Source organism: Pithys albifrons, chromosome 4 (assembly GCF_047495875.1).
Source record: "Pithys albifrons albifrons isolate INPA30051 chromosome 4, PitAlb_v1, whole genome shotgun sequence".
NCBI classification, from domain to species: Eukaryota; Metazoa; Chordata; class Aves; order Passeriformes; family Thamnophilidae; genus Pithys; species Pithys albifrons.
The window spans coordinates 10,810,691-10,827,949 of record NC_092461.1 but is presented as its reverse complement, the minus strand read 5'-3'; the positions used below and the strand labels follow the sequence as shown (position 1 = coordinate 10,827,949).

Below are 17,259 nucleotides of genomic sequence, written 5' to 3'. Positions count from 1 at the left end.
GATAGTTCCTAGGGCTGGGCAACTAGGTGCCACCTCTTATGCAGTGTGAGATGTGAAATATTAATTAATCCCTCAGGATATATGAGCTCAGAAGGAAGCAGAGGACAGGTGAAAATGTAACAGTGTGTGTTTGTCTAATATACATGTGACTGAAATGAATTTATGCACCAAAGTGAACAAAGAGATTAATTTTATTAAGCTTTCCAAACACACTAGTGATACAGCAAAATAAAGGAAGCCTTTTTTGTCAGCTTTAGTTTCATTTCAGCTGCACATTTCCTGTTTCTAGTACTCAGGCCAGCGAATTCAACCCCTTTACTTTCTTCCTGAAGGATGTTGCAAAAGTCTAAATATCAGCTATTTTTACAGTTCTGCAGTGTTTGATGGTCTAAATCGCAGTCTAGGAAACCATCATGAGTTGCATCAGTTGAACACAGAGTAAGTAGCACTCATTATCTCAAGTGTAGATATTTTGAAGCTCTAACACAGAAATTCCAGCAATGTTGATTCATTCCCTTTTTCTAATGAGTTCTGTTCAGGTTCAGGAGAAACCGCATAGTAGTCTGTAGGGCTAGGACTAATACAAAATACTAAAATACTAATATAAAAAATACAGTACAGAAGTGAAACACCACCATCATCCACAGCTATAACAAATCTTGAAGAATTCCTGCCTACTGTTTATCTTAAGGCTATTCAGCTCAAATCCGGAACCAGAATCTGACATTACTGACACAAACCCCCATCTTCAACCTATCCAAGATACTAGGCTTCTGCTTTGATTCTGGAAAGTATCCCTGCACTGCCTTTAAAAAGGTAAATATCTATAATCTTAGTCTTTTATTTGACATATTCCTAGCCCTGAATCTTACAAATGCTTGATCCAAAGCCCAAACGAGATGCAGTGGTTACAGAAAAATCACACTGTAGTGTATTATTTGGTGGCAGATTGGTAACAGTGGTATGCGGTCGCAGCACTATAGGCAGAACTAGAGGGTTTTTTTCAAAACCAACACATCCAAGTTCTTGATGAGGCACTAAGTACAATTTTGTGTAGGATGATATTTAACTCCAGTCACAAGAGTATCCTTCCACAGCCACTGACAGATTTGTACTCCCAGACTGGCAAAAGTGCTCACAGAAATGGGTTTTCTTGAAAATTTTCTCATTCACTACACTTTTCCCAACAGCCCCAGAGTCTAGGAGACAAAACCAGTAACACTATAATGTTTATTCATGCAGATAAGACTTTATTTCACCTGTATTTATAAATGTAAATATAATTTTATATATTTCTATATGTAGGTATATTTACATGTACTTCTATGTCTTCCTAAGTAGATTTTCTGTATTTATACATAAATACATATGCGAATGGCTGTCAGGGCGTGCTGGCAGCACAGGGCTGGCAGCCAGCCGCCCAAGCCCGGTGTATCCGGAGGGCAGGAGGTTCCGGGCGCCCGGCAGGGGGGACGCGGGCGCTGCGCAGGGGCGGGCGGTCCCCCCGTAGCCCCCGAATCGCGGAGCCCCGGCGGGGACGTGTCCGGCTTCCCAAGAGAGCGGCGCGCAGGCGCCTCAATCCCCAGCCCCGGTGAGATGCTCTCGGACGTGGGAAGGGGATCGTCCTGCCTTTCCCTGCCTCCTGCTTTCTTTCCGGCCCCTCTGCCCCACTTTTCCTCCAGTCTGCTGGCTGGGATTTGTAATTACTTTTTTTTCCTTGTAGTTTTTTTTTTAATGTTGCCCACCCCACGGGAGCCCGTTTGCAACCCGCTTTCTGTACCTCCCGCTTCTCCAAATAGCGTTATTTGAACGGAGACCCGCCTGTTGATTATCCCCTTCTCTAAGCTTCCACCCACCCTTTGCCCCCACCCCTCATCCGTTTGATTCCAAACCTTCGGATGGTGTTTTGGTGTCATTAGAAGATTAACATCCCTGGAGCACCAGGGGAGGAGTAGGAGAAGGAGGAGGGTGGAGGGGAGAGCGAGACAGCAGGCAGGAAGGTTGGCACATTAACACGAGTGAGACTCTCCTCCCGCCGTCCCAGCCACCCCCGGCTCCTTGGTGGCAGCGGAGGGGGCGTTTGCCGGCGCGGCGGGTTGCGGGTGCGCCCGGGACCGCGCTCGCGGAGCGGCGGGGGCTCCTGAGCGCAACCCCCCTCTCTTTATGAGCAGCGAGGCGGCGGAGCGACAGCGGGGGACACCAGGAGGAGCATTTCTTCCCCGGGGTTTATGAATGGCACTGACATGGAGGAAATACCGTTTCAGAAAGTCAAGACCAAGAGGAAGAAGTGCTGCCACTGCTGCTGCTCCCCGCCGGCTGCCGCGGCACCAGGAGCGGGAGCCGGGCTTGGGGACCCCCCTCCCTTGCTGCTGCTGGATGCCATTGCCTGCGAGGACGAGTTTGACTGCAAGGAACTGGAAGCTCTCTTTCAGAGCTACAACCTGAAGCTGGAGCAGACGTCCACCCTCAAGGCGCTGGCTGTCCTCATTGTGCTCACCGCCAGCCTGGCCCTAGTGGAGCTGCTCTCCGGCCCCAGCCTGACCATCTCCAAAGGTTCGCACCCGGTGCACTGCATCATCTTCCTCTCCCTCTTCATCGTCACCAATGTCAAGTACCTGCAGGTTACTCAGCTGCAGCAGATCGTCAAGCTCACCTTGCTCTTCAGCTTCACCTTCTCCTTTCTCTGCTGCCCCTTCTCGCTCGGCGCCTACGGCATGGAGCCGCCCAGCGCCCCCGAGCAGGGCATGTGGCAGCTCATGCTGGTAACCTTCGTGTCCTACTCACTGCTGCCCGTCCGGACTCTACTGGCCATCGTCTTCGGGCTGGTGGTGTCCGTCTCCCACCTCATCGTCACCGCCACCTCCGTCAGTGCCAAGCGGCAGCGGCTCTGGAGGACGGTGAGAGGCCGGGCTGGGCCGGGCACTGCAGCATCGCACACCGCGCTGTGCCTGCCCGCCGAGGGGAGGGAGAGGGAGAGGCGCGGAGCGGCTGAGGAGTGCCTGGGGTGTCCCCGGAGGGGAAGGGGCGGGCGCGCACCTGTGCTGCGGGCGCCTGTGTTTGTAGTGCCCCAAAGTTTCCGGGAGGCAGGGGGGCGATAGGTCGGCTCTGGGGAGTTGGAACCCCTCGGTTTTGTCCCTCCAAGGAAAACCAGGGAGAGGACAGCGGAGCCACCTCTGCCGTGCCCACGCATGGGGCAAGTTCAGAGCACAGCGTGCACAGTCAGTGCAATACAGCGCGTATCAGTAACACGGCTTGGCTTGGTACAAACTTGGCACAGACAATAAGCTGCGTGTGGTAATAACACTCCCACGGAGTTGGTTCGTATCCTTGCTGACTCTCTCGGGCGTGGACCCTTCGTGCCCACACAGCCTATCTACGGGGAGGCTCTGAAGGCATGATCTGAAATAGCTGGGACACTGAAAGAGGGAACCCCATGCTGCTCTGCTAGCAAGTGGGGCATTCCCCTTTCAGCTTTCCCAGGGCGGCTGCTGCCCCCTCTCCACAGACATTACCTCCTATGCCAGTGAACTTCCTAGCGGTTCCCTTTCCCCTCTGAATGAATCCAGCAAAACCTCCCTCTGCAGCAAGCATCTTTGGAAACGTGCTGCTGCACTCTCCCCTCCTCCCCCGAGGAGCTATTTATATCCCTGCAGGGCTTTCTCCGGCTCTCGTGGCCTGATGGGCCGCACTGGCAGGGGGAGGAGGATGAGGAGATGCGCGCATGGGAATCGCTGGGGCTGGGAGTTGGGGTTTAGTGCTGAAGGCTCTGTTATGTGGTGCCTCTGAACCACTGGGAAAGAGAAATTGAAAAAATTTTGCATCCTTCCTCCCATGCATTGATTATGTCTGCCCTCGGGGAAGCACACGGGTACCGTGGTCCAGATTGGTGTTAAACGCCAATTTAATGCATAATTGAAGTACTTAGTACATTACTTTGGTAGAATCCTGGTATTCTCCATGACTGTGTAAGGCTGTGTTATGATGCTAGATCGCACACAGCTGGCATGGGCATGAACACTGGCATAAGCAGGATTGTACACCTTTGTGTCCAGAACTGTGAATTCCTGCCTCCTGCTTCCATGCTCACACAAACACACACCCCTCAGTGTGAACATGTATGCACAGAATAGAGATACACAGGGACAATCACTGAGTTGGGTTACTGAGACAAACAGGATTATTCATGGCTTCACACTGCTGAGCTGGTGGACAAAATAAATTGTATATTTTGAAAGGGAAGAGAGAGATAAGCTGAGCTTTATGATTTACCCAGATAATCTGATGGTCTATTTTTAAATATGTGATTTAGAGTTTCCATGAGAGAGAGAGCTGATGAAACGCAGGAACAACGAGAGGAGCCTTCCTTAAAAGCATCCAAAATGATGCTAAAAACACTAGAATATTCTTTTTTGAGTAGAGCTGAAGATAGCTCTTTTTACTGGAGTACCAATCAGTTCTTATGGGAGTCCAGGCGATCCTGTCTCCCTTGACACACAGGCAGATTTTTCTTGATGCCAAACTGCAGCTCAGTGTGGCATCTGCTGTTCTAGATGAATAACATAAAGAAGCTGACAGTAACGTCTGCTCACTAAATTATCTAACCAAGGTCGTGAATGTGAAACATTTTGAAGAGATAAAATCTGCTAACTCTCTCCCTTCACACTAGTTTAATTCAGTTATTCAACAGGCGAGAAGCTGGCTTAAAAATACGTAGAAATAGTTGACTAACATCTGATGTAACATATGTATGTTTCTTCTTCATTGCCCTCTCCCCCCACCAAAGTAATTTCGGTGGTTTGTATGCAGTCCCCAGAGCAGTATGCTTTGCTGATAACAGGAGGCAGAAACCAGCTCTGAGTCAAGAAAAAGAACTGGTCTTTGAACTTATGTTGCACAGAAATGCACTCATTTGTGACATATTTGCAAGGAAAAAGTCTTATGATTTGAAGATGATCTTCTGTATGGAAAGGACTCTTCCTTTAAACAGAAGTTTTAGTCTTTTCCAAAGAACAATTTACAATTGTTGGAAATTTAAAGATACATAAAGGCCACATCATATGAATTTTACTTGCTTGGGCTGGGAGTAGCTGAGCCTTTTTTGTAAAGTCTAGAATGGATGTTGCCTTGCAGTTGGGATCTGCTTTCCAGGCACTGGATATTATCATGACTACCCCAGTGCTTATAGACACAGCCTGCAGTTGGCCTGTTAGGAAAGTAAGACTGCTATATGAAGAGCTGCAATAGTGTGAAAGGGCTCTGTTCTTTCTCCCAACCCCTTACTCTGTAGCCCCAGGCAAGTGGATGAATTAAAATTTTAAAATAAAAATCTACAGTGTCCAGAAATGCACCAATCAACGAGACCACTGCTCTCTTTAAAAAGCCCTATCATTTTCTTGTGATTTAGGCAACTTGGGTACCAACTTGTGAACCAATTCTATTTTTGTTTAGCCTGAGATTTAGGAGAGCACAGATCTAGTAACTTCCACGGAAAATAAACTGGAAGGTTAAATTGTCAGCAAGACCAAGCACTTCATGTTGGTTCAAGTTCAACCCATTTAAAAACAGGCATAACCAAGTTAAGAAATTTGTTCTGAATTGAGCTATTGGATGCCCATCTTCTGTTTCATGATATCTGAGGAATCCCCATTTGAAAGTCTTTGAATGCCAAAAGCCTGACTAACAGTGCTGAACCACACCCTGAAAGGGTCTCATATCATGCTTAGAACTTGCATCCATATAAATATATAAGCTCTTTACATAGTAAACCCAGTGCTTTTTGTGGTAGTAGTTTGCCAAAAGGTCTATAGAATAAAGCACATTAATTTGCATGTGATACTTTTCCAAAACCACAGTTATCTGTGGGTGGTCTGTGGAGATCATGTCATGTCATGTCATGTCATGTCATGTCATGTCATGTCATGTCATGTCATGTCACAGTTGAGACATAGGTATGTGTAAATGCAAAAGGAAAGGAGGAAAGCAAGTAAAGAGAGGTAATGAGAGTCAGGGAAGTAATGCTACAGAACTTGAGCTTCACTTTTCCACTCACTAGCTGTTTTTTGATCAAATGTAAGCTTCCAGTCTGCTAATATGTTCTGTTTATTTTGTAAGAGAAATATAGTAATAGGTAATATATGTATATATATGTAAATTTAATATAAAAATATATGAAGCACTTGTGGGCAACCCTAATCCCATTTGGAATAAGTTCATGTCAAAAGGCATGCTGACTTCACAGTTGGTTTTGCATGTCCTATATGACACTGTGATAAGGATGTAAATGGAGTATATAATTGATATCACATTGGTCACATTAGTTGGACTCTTTTCCCTTCTGTTGGAATCATGGAACAAAATAGTCCTGTCAAATAACACAACGAGGAATCCACAGATGGCTGAATCTACAAATGAAGTTTTAACAGCTTAGACTCTTGTCTTTTTTTTCTTTTTATTTTCCTCTACAGCTTCCAGATATAGGTTAGGTACTCCAGAGCAGTTACAGAAATACAGAACCCTGCCCAAAGGAGCTTAGTGGAATTTTTGTTGCGATGCAGTGAGTGGGTGTTAGAGACTTTAAGGACAGATGGGGTAAGGAAGGCAAAGGCTGCTCACAGAAATTACTCAGTGGTGGCATTGGCACAGTTTGATGTCTTACTGTTAAATAACTTTCTGTCCCTCTAAATATTTTGGTTCCTTTTTTTAAAAAAATGTATTCTTATTTCCAGAAAATTCAAAAGCAAGTCATATACCAACAAAGTACCTTTACGCATCACAGAAGTCTTTGTGAAAGAACAAGTCTTTTGTGAAAACCAAAATTACAACACAAGTAACAAAGAGCAGAAGAAAGAAACGTGCTATCATAAACTAGTAAAAAAAAATCAAAAGTGTTGTGAAATAAATGTAGTTTTTGGGTAGTAAATTTTGGTCTGCATTTAAATCTGATTTTATGCATGTACTTATTTATTTGTATGATAGCACTTTATTAATTCAACAAGTACCAAAAACTGTAGTGGGGAATAGATAGACTCTGTAAAGGATAATTTGGTGAAAATTGGTATAATTTATTTAAAATAATTTATTTAATGCTTACAATTGTATTTTATCTTAGATCTTTACAGGTCAGTGTGATAGTAGTCTAGAATACTGCAAGGAATTGTCATGTCAAAGTTCATCTTATTCCTGCTAGTATTAATCTCCACACCTTTGTCTCTCACACAGAAGGCAGAGCCTAGTAGCCTAATAAAAGGGATTGTAAATCAAAGACAATGCAGCTCCATTCTCATTCTTATTTGGTGCAAAGCTGAGGTATTCCCCTTCATGCATATAAAATACTGCTGAGGGACTGTACTAGTTCATTCTTTGTGATGCTTTTCAAATATTAGTATCAAGAATATCTCTGGTATTGCAAATATATCTATGTACTAATAATTTGTTTGAATTCACTCTTTTCCTCTCTTTCCAAAGATGGGGACCACTATTATTGAGTTTCTCAATGTCTGTGTGTAACTCTAAATTTCATTTGACATTTACTCCTTAATTGAAGGATTGGTGAAAGTTTTTTCTTTCTTTTTTTTTCCCCTTCCTAATTAAAGTAGGATTTTAATTTCAGTTTGTGGCATGGGGTTTGCCAGGTATTGACCACAGCACTTTTAATCCAGAGGCTGAAGTATAGGATTTTCTGTGGAATGTAGAGTTCAGGGTCTTTTTTCACACAGATTAGTATGCTCTTGGCTTCGTGAGTCTGCAGATTGCTGACACTGCTACTCTTCATGGGTTTCCAAAAAATAACAGCATACTGATGGTTATGCCTGGTTGAGAAACAAGAAGCCTTTGGGAAACTGTCAGGAATCATAGAGACTTGGAGGAATAGCAAATATTAATTTATCTGAGTTTAGTTATTAATAGGCAACATCCCACTGTTGCTGAAGAAAAAGAGGGCTTCTATGCAAAAAATGTTTTAATAATAATAATAAAACTCCCACCTAACACTGTTATACACTCAGTTTCTACCCTCTTTCCTTGATGTTTTGTTCACCCTTTCCCTGCTCCTCCAAGTTCTAAGGGTGGTGGCTTCATTCTGATGATGGTACTGCCTGTGTTGACAGCATCTGGAGTCTTTCAGAGGAGTGGAGGGGATATTCGTGTTAATAGTTTCCTCTTGTTTGCTTTAGGGTCCACTTGGGGACATTTTGGTGTTTGCTAACATGCATTTATCTTTCTTTATTAGTCTACAGCTCCATATTTCATCCAAAATTATTATATATTTTCTTTAATGTACGTTGGATACTTGTTCTTTGTTCTCTTGCTACAACTAATCCCAGATTTGCCCATCTTCACCTTCACATTTCTTTAACTGACCATTGAGGAGTCATTTTTATAGCTATGAGTGTTATCTTCAATTCCAAGTCTATGTCCAACCTTTTGTAGTCCCATACATGTACTCTGCACCATCTCCTGTGTCTCCACTTCTCAAGGTCTGTACTGTGTTTACTTAGGCCTACATTCCTACATGGTAGGTACATCATTATATTTTAGTGCTAAAACTATTGTGCTAGCATACAAAGATAGGCAAAAGTAACATAAATGAGCTACAGATATCTGGTTAATTAGGAAAAATATTTAAGCAAGGTAAAACAAAGTGCACAGAAGTGAAAAAAAATGTAGCCTGAGAAGCCAAACTTTTAGTCCAGAGCAAGCCTGGACTAGAGATCTCACAATTTCAGTGAATAGCTTATGGCTTTTTACATAGTCATAGCAATGGCAATACAGTATCACAGGGCTATATGATTGCAGTCCTTTTTAGCATGTGTGTGGTTTAGACTGGCTCCAGATGTCTTATTATTGCTTTTACTTTAATGACAACCAAGTGAACCAAATGATGTCTTCATTTCAAAATGGTAAAATGCTTTTGTCTAGACTCTGGTTAAAAACAGAACTTTGCATGTAATATTAGTAATTAGGGACTGTATTTAATTTACATACTTACCATGTGGAAAAGTAGTTTTCAGATGTGTTTGTGTTTCTCTGAGCTCAGGGGCTACCAAATTATGTTTAAGGATCTTTGATGCTTCTATGGAATAAGTTATCCAGGGTTTCTGTTTCTTTCTTCCTTAGTTCCCTTCTTTTTGAACATGTAATTTTTGATAAATTCAGTGCTAAATGCCTATGAGAAAATGTTGATAATAAGGAATAATTTTTCTTGATGTGATTCGCCATTTCTTCTTCTGGATTCGAACTTCAAAATTTTTTGCCTATCTTGTTTTCTCCAGTTAATCTGAACAGAAACAGTATAATGCAACAACTAGGTAGCAAAGATTTCAATTTCTTCTCTGTTTTAATCATGGCCCTGAATGTCTGCATATCTATATTAGATGGCCCTTACTAACTAGAGCAGAAGTGTTTTTTCTAGCATCTTGTTGTCTTATTCTGTCAGTTTTGATGCAGTGCATTCTTGCATTCCAAATTCTGCTATCCCCATTCCAGAAAATACTATCATAAAACAATGTTTTCTGTCTATCATGGTTAGTTATTGTCTTTTGCTTCCTTAGATTCAAAAGGCCATACACTCCTGTCTTCACCTCCTTTTTTGTGTTACTAAAAAGTAGTACAAAACTTAACTAAATGGAAAGAGGGAGATGAACCAGAAAAGTGTTGTTCATTGTTGTTTGTAAACTCTTGGTTGTGCCAAAAGCGGATAATTGTTGGGAAGTCTTTTATGAGTGTGGGGAAGGAATGGCATGGCTTCACACAGGTTTCATGTTCTTATTAATTCATAATACATTACAAGAAAATTTCACCTAAGACTTGAAATGTTTGTGTTTTATGACAGCAAGAAGTCAGGCAGTATTAATTTCTACAAGACTCTTGCTGTTGGGAAGGGAAGGAAAAAGTACAAGTGAAAAATCCCAGAAAAATGGATCTAGTGTGGCTCTAAGGCAAGCCTTAAAGTGTGACAAAACTGTGAGAAATATAGTTATTTTTTTACTTGTGGTTCAGGAGCTACAGAAGTCTTTTGTCACCCAGGGATGCATGTTGCAAGAAATCATCTATATGTGACTAGTACAAAAAATGTTATAGAACAATATTTCACTTTAAGGCAACCTCTCAGACATTCATTCCGGAGCAAGGTGTTCATTACTGGTTTCAGTAACAAGTGGTTGTTCATCCTTCTATAAAAATTTATAGTAGTATCTTTCTTACAATGGTTAACACATAAAATTAAGGAATACTTAATCTGAAAGTTGTGGGTTTTTTCATAGGTTGCTCATTCATACACTACATAAATCTGCTTATGATTATCTCTTAGAAGATGAAAATAATTATGTACCCACCCAAAATAAGAAAATGAAATTACACTAATAAACAGACTTTTAAAAGAGATTTACATAATAAAATATAACCTTAATTTGAAGTATTAACAGGCTGAAAAAGAATATTGTGCTTGAGCAGATCTTGTAAAATTTTGTTGCTTTCTAACTAAAGAATGCCTTTCTTTCTTTCTGTACAGAGTGTGACTTAATCTATATAAAATACAATGTAGCAAAGTGAAGTTCCAGGTGAACTGGTCACTGTTCATCTGAAGGTGAAGGATATACACCTGAGCTTCCTCTCACTTTTAAACACCAAAACCCATCTCACAGGGCTTTGGGGAGGTTTATCTGATGTGTCAAAAACCTTTCTTGCCTGTAATAATGTCATCCCAGGATGTTTTAACTAAACAGACGCACCATTTATTATGAACTATGTAGGAAGTCAATGCCTGCTTGTTTATGAAATGGCATGAAAGTATTAATGGCAGTGGAAAATTATGAACAGACAAGCCTGTACCAGGATCAAACTCCCGCTGTTGCAGGTTGTCTTTGAAGTCTACTCTACAGACTCCTGTTCGCTGCTGTCATGGCTGTCAAAGATTTGGATGCTGCTCCTCATCTGGCACAGATGGATCACAGAGCTGTGGCACTATGTTCTGGAAATGGAGGATGACTCCTCACGGATGTCCTGGGTGATTCCTGGTACTGGACTCTGCAACCCATTGTGCTGGTGTCTCTGCTGATCCATGCTGGTTGAACACAGATCTGCTGTCACTGTAGGAGTTTCAGGAAGAAGCTTAGTTTTTAAGTTCATAGTTGATTAGCTATGATGAGTGCTCTATCTGTTACTCACCTATGCTTTGAAATATAAGGAATAATGATGCTTTTCAAAACAGAGAAATAAACTAAGCATTATCTCCATGTTCAGTATGTGAGTTTCCTCTTCCCACCTCCAGTTATGTAAACAACAGTGGTGAATGCTGGCTGCTTGAGTCCCCCCCATGGAAAGATTACAGTAGCTTATTTGGCCTTCTCCATGTAGCTCTCTCTATTTTAGGCTACAGTAGACTGAGGAGATTGCAGCCAACTTAATTTGCCTCATCTGTTAGTCAAAATAAACTGCTTTATCAATAGTCTATTTCTTCTTCCTTACACTGCTAAAAAGATGAGTCTTGATTTTTGCCTTCAAAGAGACTGCAACCTAAAGAAGAGAATCTTAGTCCAAATTGCATTTCACAATACCAGTTAAGGTTAACACAATGGCCAAAATGGCTTTGTTAGTAGAACAATGTGATTTTCTGATTAGGATTGCATACTCTTCTTGTAACAACTTCTGAAATATCCATCACTGAAAAGGGTGGTGATGTTTAAGAGGAAAGAGTGGGCTTCATTTGCTGGGGTGTTAATCAGTTCTATTGCTAAGGCAAAATTTGAAATCTAGAAGAGGGTGAGTGATAGATCTATTTGACATGGCTTTTTTTTTTAAATCTCAACAGCATTATTTCTAAGCCTTATTTGATGTCTGATAGAAACATTAAGGGAAAAATTAATGAGTTCTGGAATACTCACTGTCTAGTGTAAATCTTATATCTATTTACTATGTTTATTTATTGGGCAATGTGTAGTGCAAACTGTAGAATTTTCTTAGCTTGCCTATGGCAAGGGACATGAAAAATGCACCTTTCTTACTCTTGAGCACCTTTCTACTCCTATTTATGAGAATATTCTGAAAAAGTTAACACGTGGTGTTTTACAGTTAGGATGAACAGAAGTACTGAAATGGGCAATGTCCACTTGCAAAGCTATGAATTATTCTTTATTCTTAACTGATATTTTTTGCTGCACTGTTGGTTTATCATCAGAGGATGTAATGATTTCAATATTTTTTTGCTTGCTTGCTTTTTTTTCTTTTTCTGCTGCTGCTTTTGTGCAACCATTCCTGTCAGTTTTTTGCTGACTACTGGAGCTATTGCTGCACTATCCTCTACTAAATGTTCCCCCAAAGGAAGCGTAAACCAGATACAAGAGAGAGAACATTCTTCTGGGAGGGGATGACTGCAGAAAGGTTGATCTTTTCTAATTTCCCTCAAGGTGCACAACATTCAGTCCCAAGACTCACTCTTTCTTGTCAGTTAGTGAGTCTGCAATCATGCACCTTCATTCCAAATCTCTACGCTATCATTTGCAAAAGTCCCATTTCTTCAAAATGATTGTATACCGAAAAACTGAACTTAGCTACTGATCATAAAGATTTTTACTTCTCTTGGGGAAAAGATATAATACCCATGTTAGGGAGAAATTGTCTTTCTTACAAAACGTCTTACATGCCCCTGAAGTTGTCTTTGAAGTTTCTGAAGAGTTTCTGGTCCTCTATAAAGGTAAAGATTTGACAGATAAATAACCCATTATCTAACATTCTCAAAGAAATTCTCTTCACAGGGATATATCAGCTATCTCAGCTTCTTTTCCCTTGTGTATGGTAGTTGCTGCCATTGCACTCACAAAAAAGAAGACTGAAAATCAAAGATCTACAACTATTTTGTACAACTGAAAACCTTTTCTGGAGTTCTAATTAAAATACTGCTGAGTTACAGTGATCTCACTGTGCACAGTCCTAAACAGAGATTGTTTTATTCAATGGTACAAACCTTGGGAAAGAGATTTTTTTTCTTTATTCCAACCAAGGAGTTCAAGAGTGTTGTTATATAAGGGAAACATCTTTTCTTCTTTAGAGTCACATTTCAAATTTAGGTTTGTAAAATTCAAGGTTTTTCACTATCTAAAGATATTTTGGTGATCAGCCAAAATGTGTAGGCAAGACTAGTGCCACTAGTCCAGTTTCTGAGATGTGAATGTGAGTTATTTATAAATAACATCACTGTTGGTAACTCAGCAAGTCTGGCAAACTCAAAGTTCTTCTCTTAGTCTGTGAGCAAACATGAATGTTGTTTTGCTAAGATTGCTTATGAGGTAATATAAATGTCTTATGTGGAATTTTAATGAAAGTTCACAGTGCCTCTACAACAATGGTATTACCATGTATATCAACAGAAAGTGAGGCAGTCCAGGGTGCTACAGAGTCTTGCTACTGCATTTGACTTTTAGCATGTTGGATAAATACCATTATTCTTAGAGTAGCAAAAGTCACATTGACCCTAAATCAGACCCAAAGGAGAACCAAAGTCTTTGACTTGTTAGTAAAGGGCAGCAGTGCAACATGTAAGTAGACTCTAGCTACAGTATGAGCTAATTCTGTGTAACAGCAGTGAATGCTAAGTATTTCAAGGAGTTGGTTTTTTTTTCTTTAAGGAATGCTTAAGTCATCTGGAAACTACTGGTACAGTAGTTCAAAAGCTGGCAAGGAGCAGGCTGTCTGGGAGTAGATGAAGAAGGGAAAACCATTAGGGGTAAGATTACTAATCCTCAGAAGAAATATTTGCCTCTCCAGCATCTAGAAATCTTACAGTTGTTTTCAGAGTAAGTAGGCCTGTCTCTTGTTGAAAAGATTCTTGGGATCAGCATAGATGTCAAAGGTCTACTGGTGGCCTAGACATAATACAATACCACTGTATCATATACCTAGTTGTAATAAGATCAACAACTATAGATGTTGATTGGTATTATCAGTCTGAGCAGTTTCTGGGTTAAGCTTTGGAGATTTTCATTTGGCAAAGGAATACCATAGGAAAAACGGGATCTAGTTAGCTTTCTCAGCCTTTGTCCACCAGATAGAAAGCTTTCCTTCTTATACCTCTCCTTTCCTCTCTAAACAGGTGAATTTCCAGTTCGGTACATGAAGAATGGAGGAAATTCCTTTCAAGACAAAATTAGTGAGATATAAACAGATACTAGACTTCTATTTAACAATCAGTAGACAGCAAAGCCTTGGTTCCATTATCCATTTTAAGCATTAATTTAGTCCTTGGACATGGTGGAATGTCAGTGTCAGTCAAACATAAAGCCAAAGACAAGAAGCAAACTGCATTTTCCACCAGCCTGTTGGTGATGCTTTTGAGGTCTGCAGGACAGTTCCACCATGAGGTGCTCCATGTACAAACCCTGACTCCTGTTTGTGCCAGCTATACAGTGCGTGCAAACAGAACAGGAACTCCAGCTAATACATTTTCTCCTCTGACTCAAGGAAATTGGAGCACAATTCTTTTTGTTCAGAAGAGGAAAGCCCTGGTGACTGACCTTAGTGCATCCACTTTCTGCACTGTGGAGTCACTCCTGTTCTAGGTCAGTTTTGCCTGTGCCTTTCCTAAGGGTGGGTAGCACTCTGTGCTGTCTCACCTAAGGCATGCTTTTGGCAATCTGTCAGTCAAGCTTAGTCGTGTGAGTTTACAAAGTCTGTGTCACAAAGCCAGGTTAATTTTGTCAATACAGCCTTCTAGGATGTAATCTCATCTCTGTGTGGATCATAAAGTGGCATTAAAGTGCTAACACACAAATCAGATAAAAAGAGGGGTCACAAATCCTGGTGGTAACTGGTGATATCATCACATCTGCTGTTTATGTCCTGAATAGTAAACTTGGAAACCATTAGCAGGTGTGATGATGTGTGATGCTCAAGTAATGCCCTCTGAACAGGAATTAGAAGTCTCTCTTATTGAGAAACAGTGCTCAGACTTTGCTCAGACTTCAGGAACACCAGGTATCCAAAGTTTAGTAGGAAGGAAGTCTCATAGGTGAGTGACTAGGACAAGACAAATAATCAAAAGGCCAGCTGTTTCTTTCTGAGTCTCCAAAATCAGTTATTATTTTACTCTGAGGCCACACTTTGAGTGATCATTACCACTGAAAAAACGTAGTCTCATGGATGTGGATACACCCCCCTATTCACCACTTTTCACCACCCAAAGATAGCTGAAGCCCTGCACCAAGTGGACCAGGAAGCTGATGTGAATTAGAGCCAGCCGGGTGGGATGGGCTTCCAGATGGATGAGTTCTCCAGTCGTTCACACCTGCATGAGTTTCTGCTCTGGCATGAAGAGACTGGGAATAGGAATGAGCAACTAGTGGGGAAAAAAAGGGTCCAGAAATGCTGTTTTGTTACTCTTTAGATAGTTTATACACTCATTGTAAAATAAGCCATGTTGTCTTCACTGCTACATGAACTTCAATGGGAACAGTGTTAGCCTGATGACATCTTTTGTAAATGCAGCCCAACTTTTCATTTTTTAGCTAATTATATGTGCCTTAATTTAGATATGGATGTTTGAAAAATACTTAAAACTGGTGTTATAAATGATACATGTTGTTGATTTAGTATAACTGTTAAAGCAATGTTTCTCATTGATGGATCCTGGAACAGCTTTCAGCATAGGTGCCAAACCTTTATAAGCAATTTGAAAATATAAATTACTGTAAAGAACTAACAATCATATTTTATGTTTCAAAAACGCTTCAGAAGGAAATCAGGGATGCCCACTTAAACCACATATATAGAGGGACTAGTTTGATAAATGATGTTGAAAAAAGGAAGCTACATTTAAAAATTGCTAGAAGCAAACAAAATTTGTCTAAAGATTTTAGATTGCTACAAGGGGCCATCTTTAAATGCCTCAAAACTTTAAAAATTGCATCAGTGTCCATGAAGAAGTGGACCATTTGTAAGCAATATGTTGGAGTCAGTGAGTGAATCGTGGAATCCATTAATTCTGGAGCAGGTAAGGATGTGTCTGGTATGGAGTACAGAAGATAGTGTATGAGATTTTGATGTGGGAAATCAATGGGCTTTGCATGTTAGCTTGGAAATGTTATGTGAATATGCTTTTTCTTTAGAATGGACAAGAAACTATCTTGTCTGCATACAAAATAGGGAAATTCTATTTTGCACTTTTTTTCTGAATACCTGAGTTACAACGCAGACCCTCAAAAAGGCCTTTATTTTGATAGCAAAGATGCTATCCCATAATAATTTGTGCTTTTCAGCACTCTAGCATCCAGTCACAATCAAGAGCAGAAGATTTACAGTATATTTAAATTTGTCTTTTGGTGTCTTTCAGGAAGAGGCCTTGCATAGTACTGTTGTTGCATTCAAATAAAGATGTCTTGCAAGAAATTTATGAAAAGAGCAGAAGAATGCTTGCTGAACATTGGTGATGTGGTGCCATAAAACACACTAGTACTATATCCTGGAACCAGTCTCACTTTGCAGTAGTGTTTCAGGAAAGCACTGCTTGCTCAAGACACTTTTTTTCCAATGACTGTTTTCTCATTACAGCTGAAAAAACACTAATACAAAGCAAAGGGGATTGATCACAAACCTTACATATCAAATTCTAGGCTGAAATTCAGTATGTCCTATTATTATGTACTATTGTTATGGTAATGTCTACAGGTGTCAGCTCTGAAGAGTTTCTCAACTCACTGTTGCTGTACAAGTGCAAAAGTAACAGGCAATCCATTTTCCTCTGCTTGACATGGAGAAGAACAGAAAAAAGTCTAGAGATAGAGAAGTGAGATGATTTTCCAAAACTCAGAGGTCAATCAGAATAGATTGGAAGTGTCCTGACTCCAGCTGCTGTTAACAGGGACTATAATGAGTAAAGACTTCATCTTAAGCATCATAAAGCCCCAAGGAATAGTTTAAAATATTTCCATTTACTCTGGGCTAAGCCATACTGTCATGTTTTCTTTTCAATTGCTTTGAGATGAACCTTTTTCTCTGGTCTGCGTGACTTGGGGCAGGATGTTCATAAAAGAGTGAGGAGTTTCATGTTACAGTTAAATGGAGCATGTTTATGAGCCACTTAATCTTTTTTTTCAATTTTTTTGCTTCAGTGACTTTATTATTAACTGCCTAAGATGTAAATGAAAGGTTTAATTTGTTTACCTAAAGCAATGACATGAATGTACACAACCAAGAATAGCTCTTCATCTACATATTCTCAAAAAATAATCAAAAATGTTTTACTTCATTTTTTCTCTCTTGGACAAAGTGAAG

At 40.6% G+C, this 17,259-nt stretch overlaps 1 protein-coding gene across 4 annotated transcripts in view; it reads left to right on the top strand.

Moving 5' to 3' along the window:
* Positions 1 to 1,950: 1,950 nt before the first annotated feature.
* ADCY1 (adenylate cyclase 1) overlaps positions 1,951 to 17,259 on the top strand; it is a 163,499-nt gene continuing 148,190 nt past the window's right edge. For all 4 annotated transcript variants that reach the window (XR_011697676.1, XM_071553426.1, XM_071553427.1 and 1 more), the window contains exon 1: positions 1,951 to 2,897. Coding sequence is in view for 3 of the 4 variants with exons in the window: in XM_071553426.1 (XP_071409527.1) it covers positions 2,229 to 2,897 (669 nt within the window). In the remaining variant the exon portion in view is untranslated. The remainder of the gene's footprint in view (positions 2,898 to 17,259) is intronic.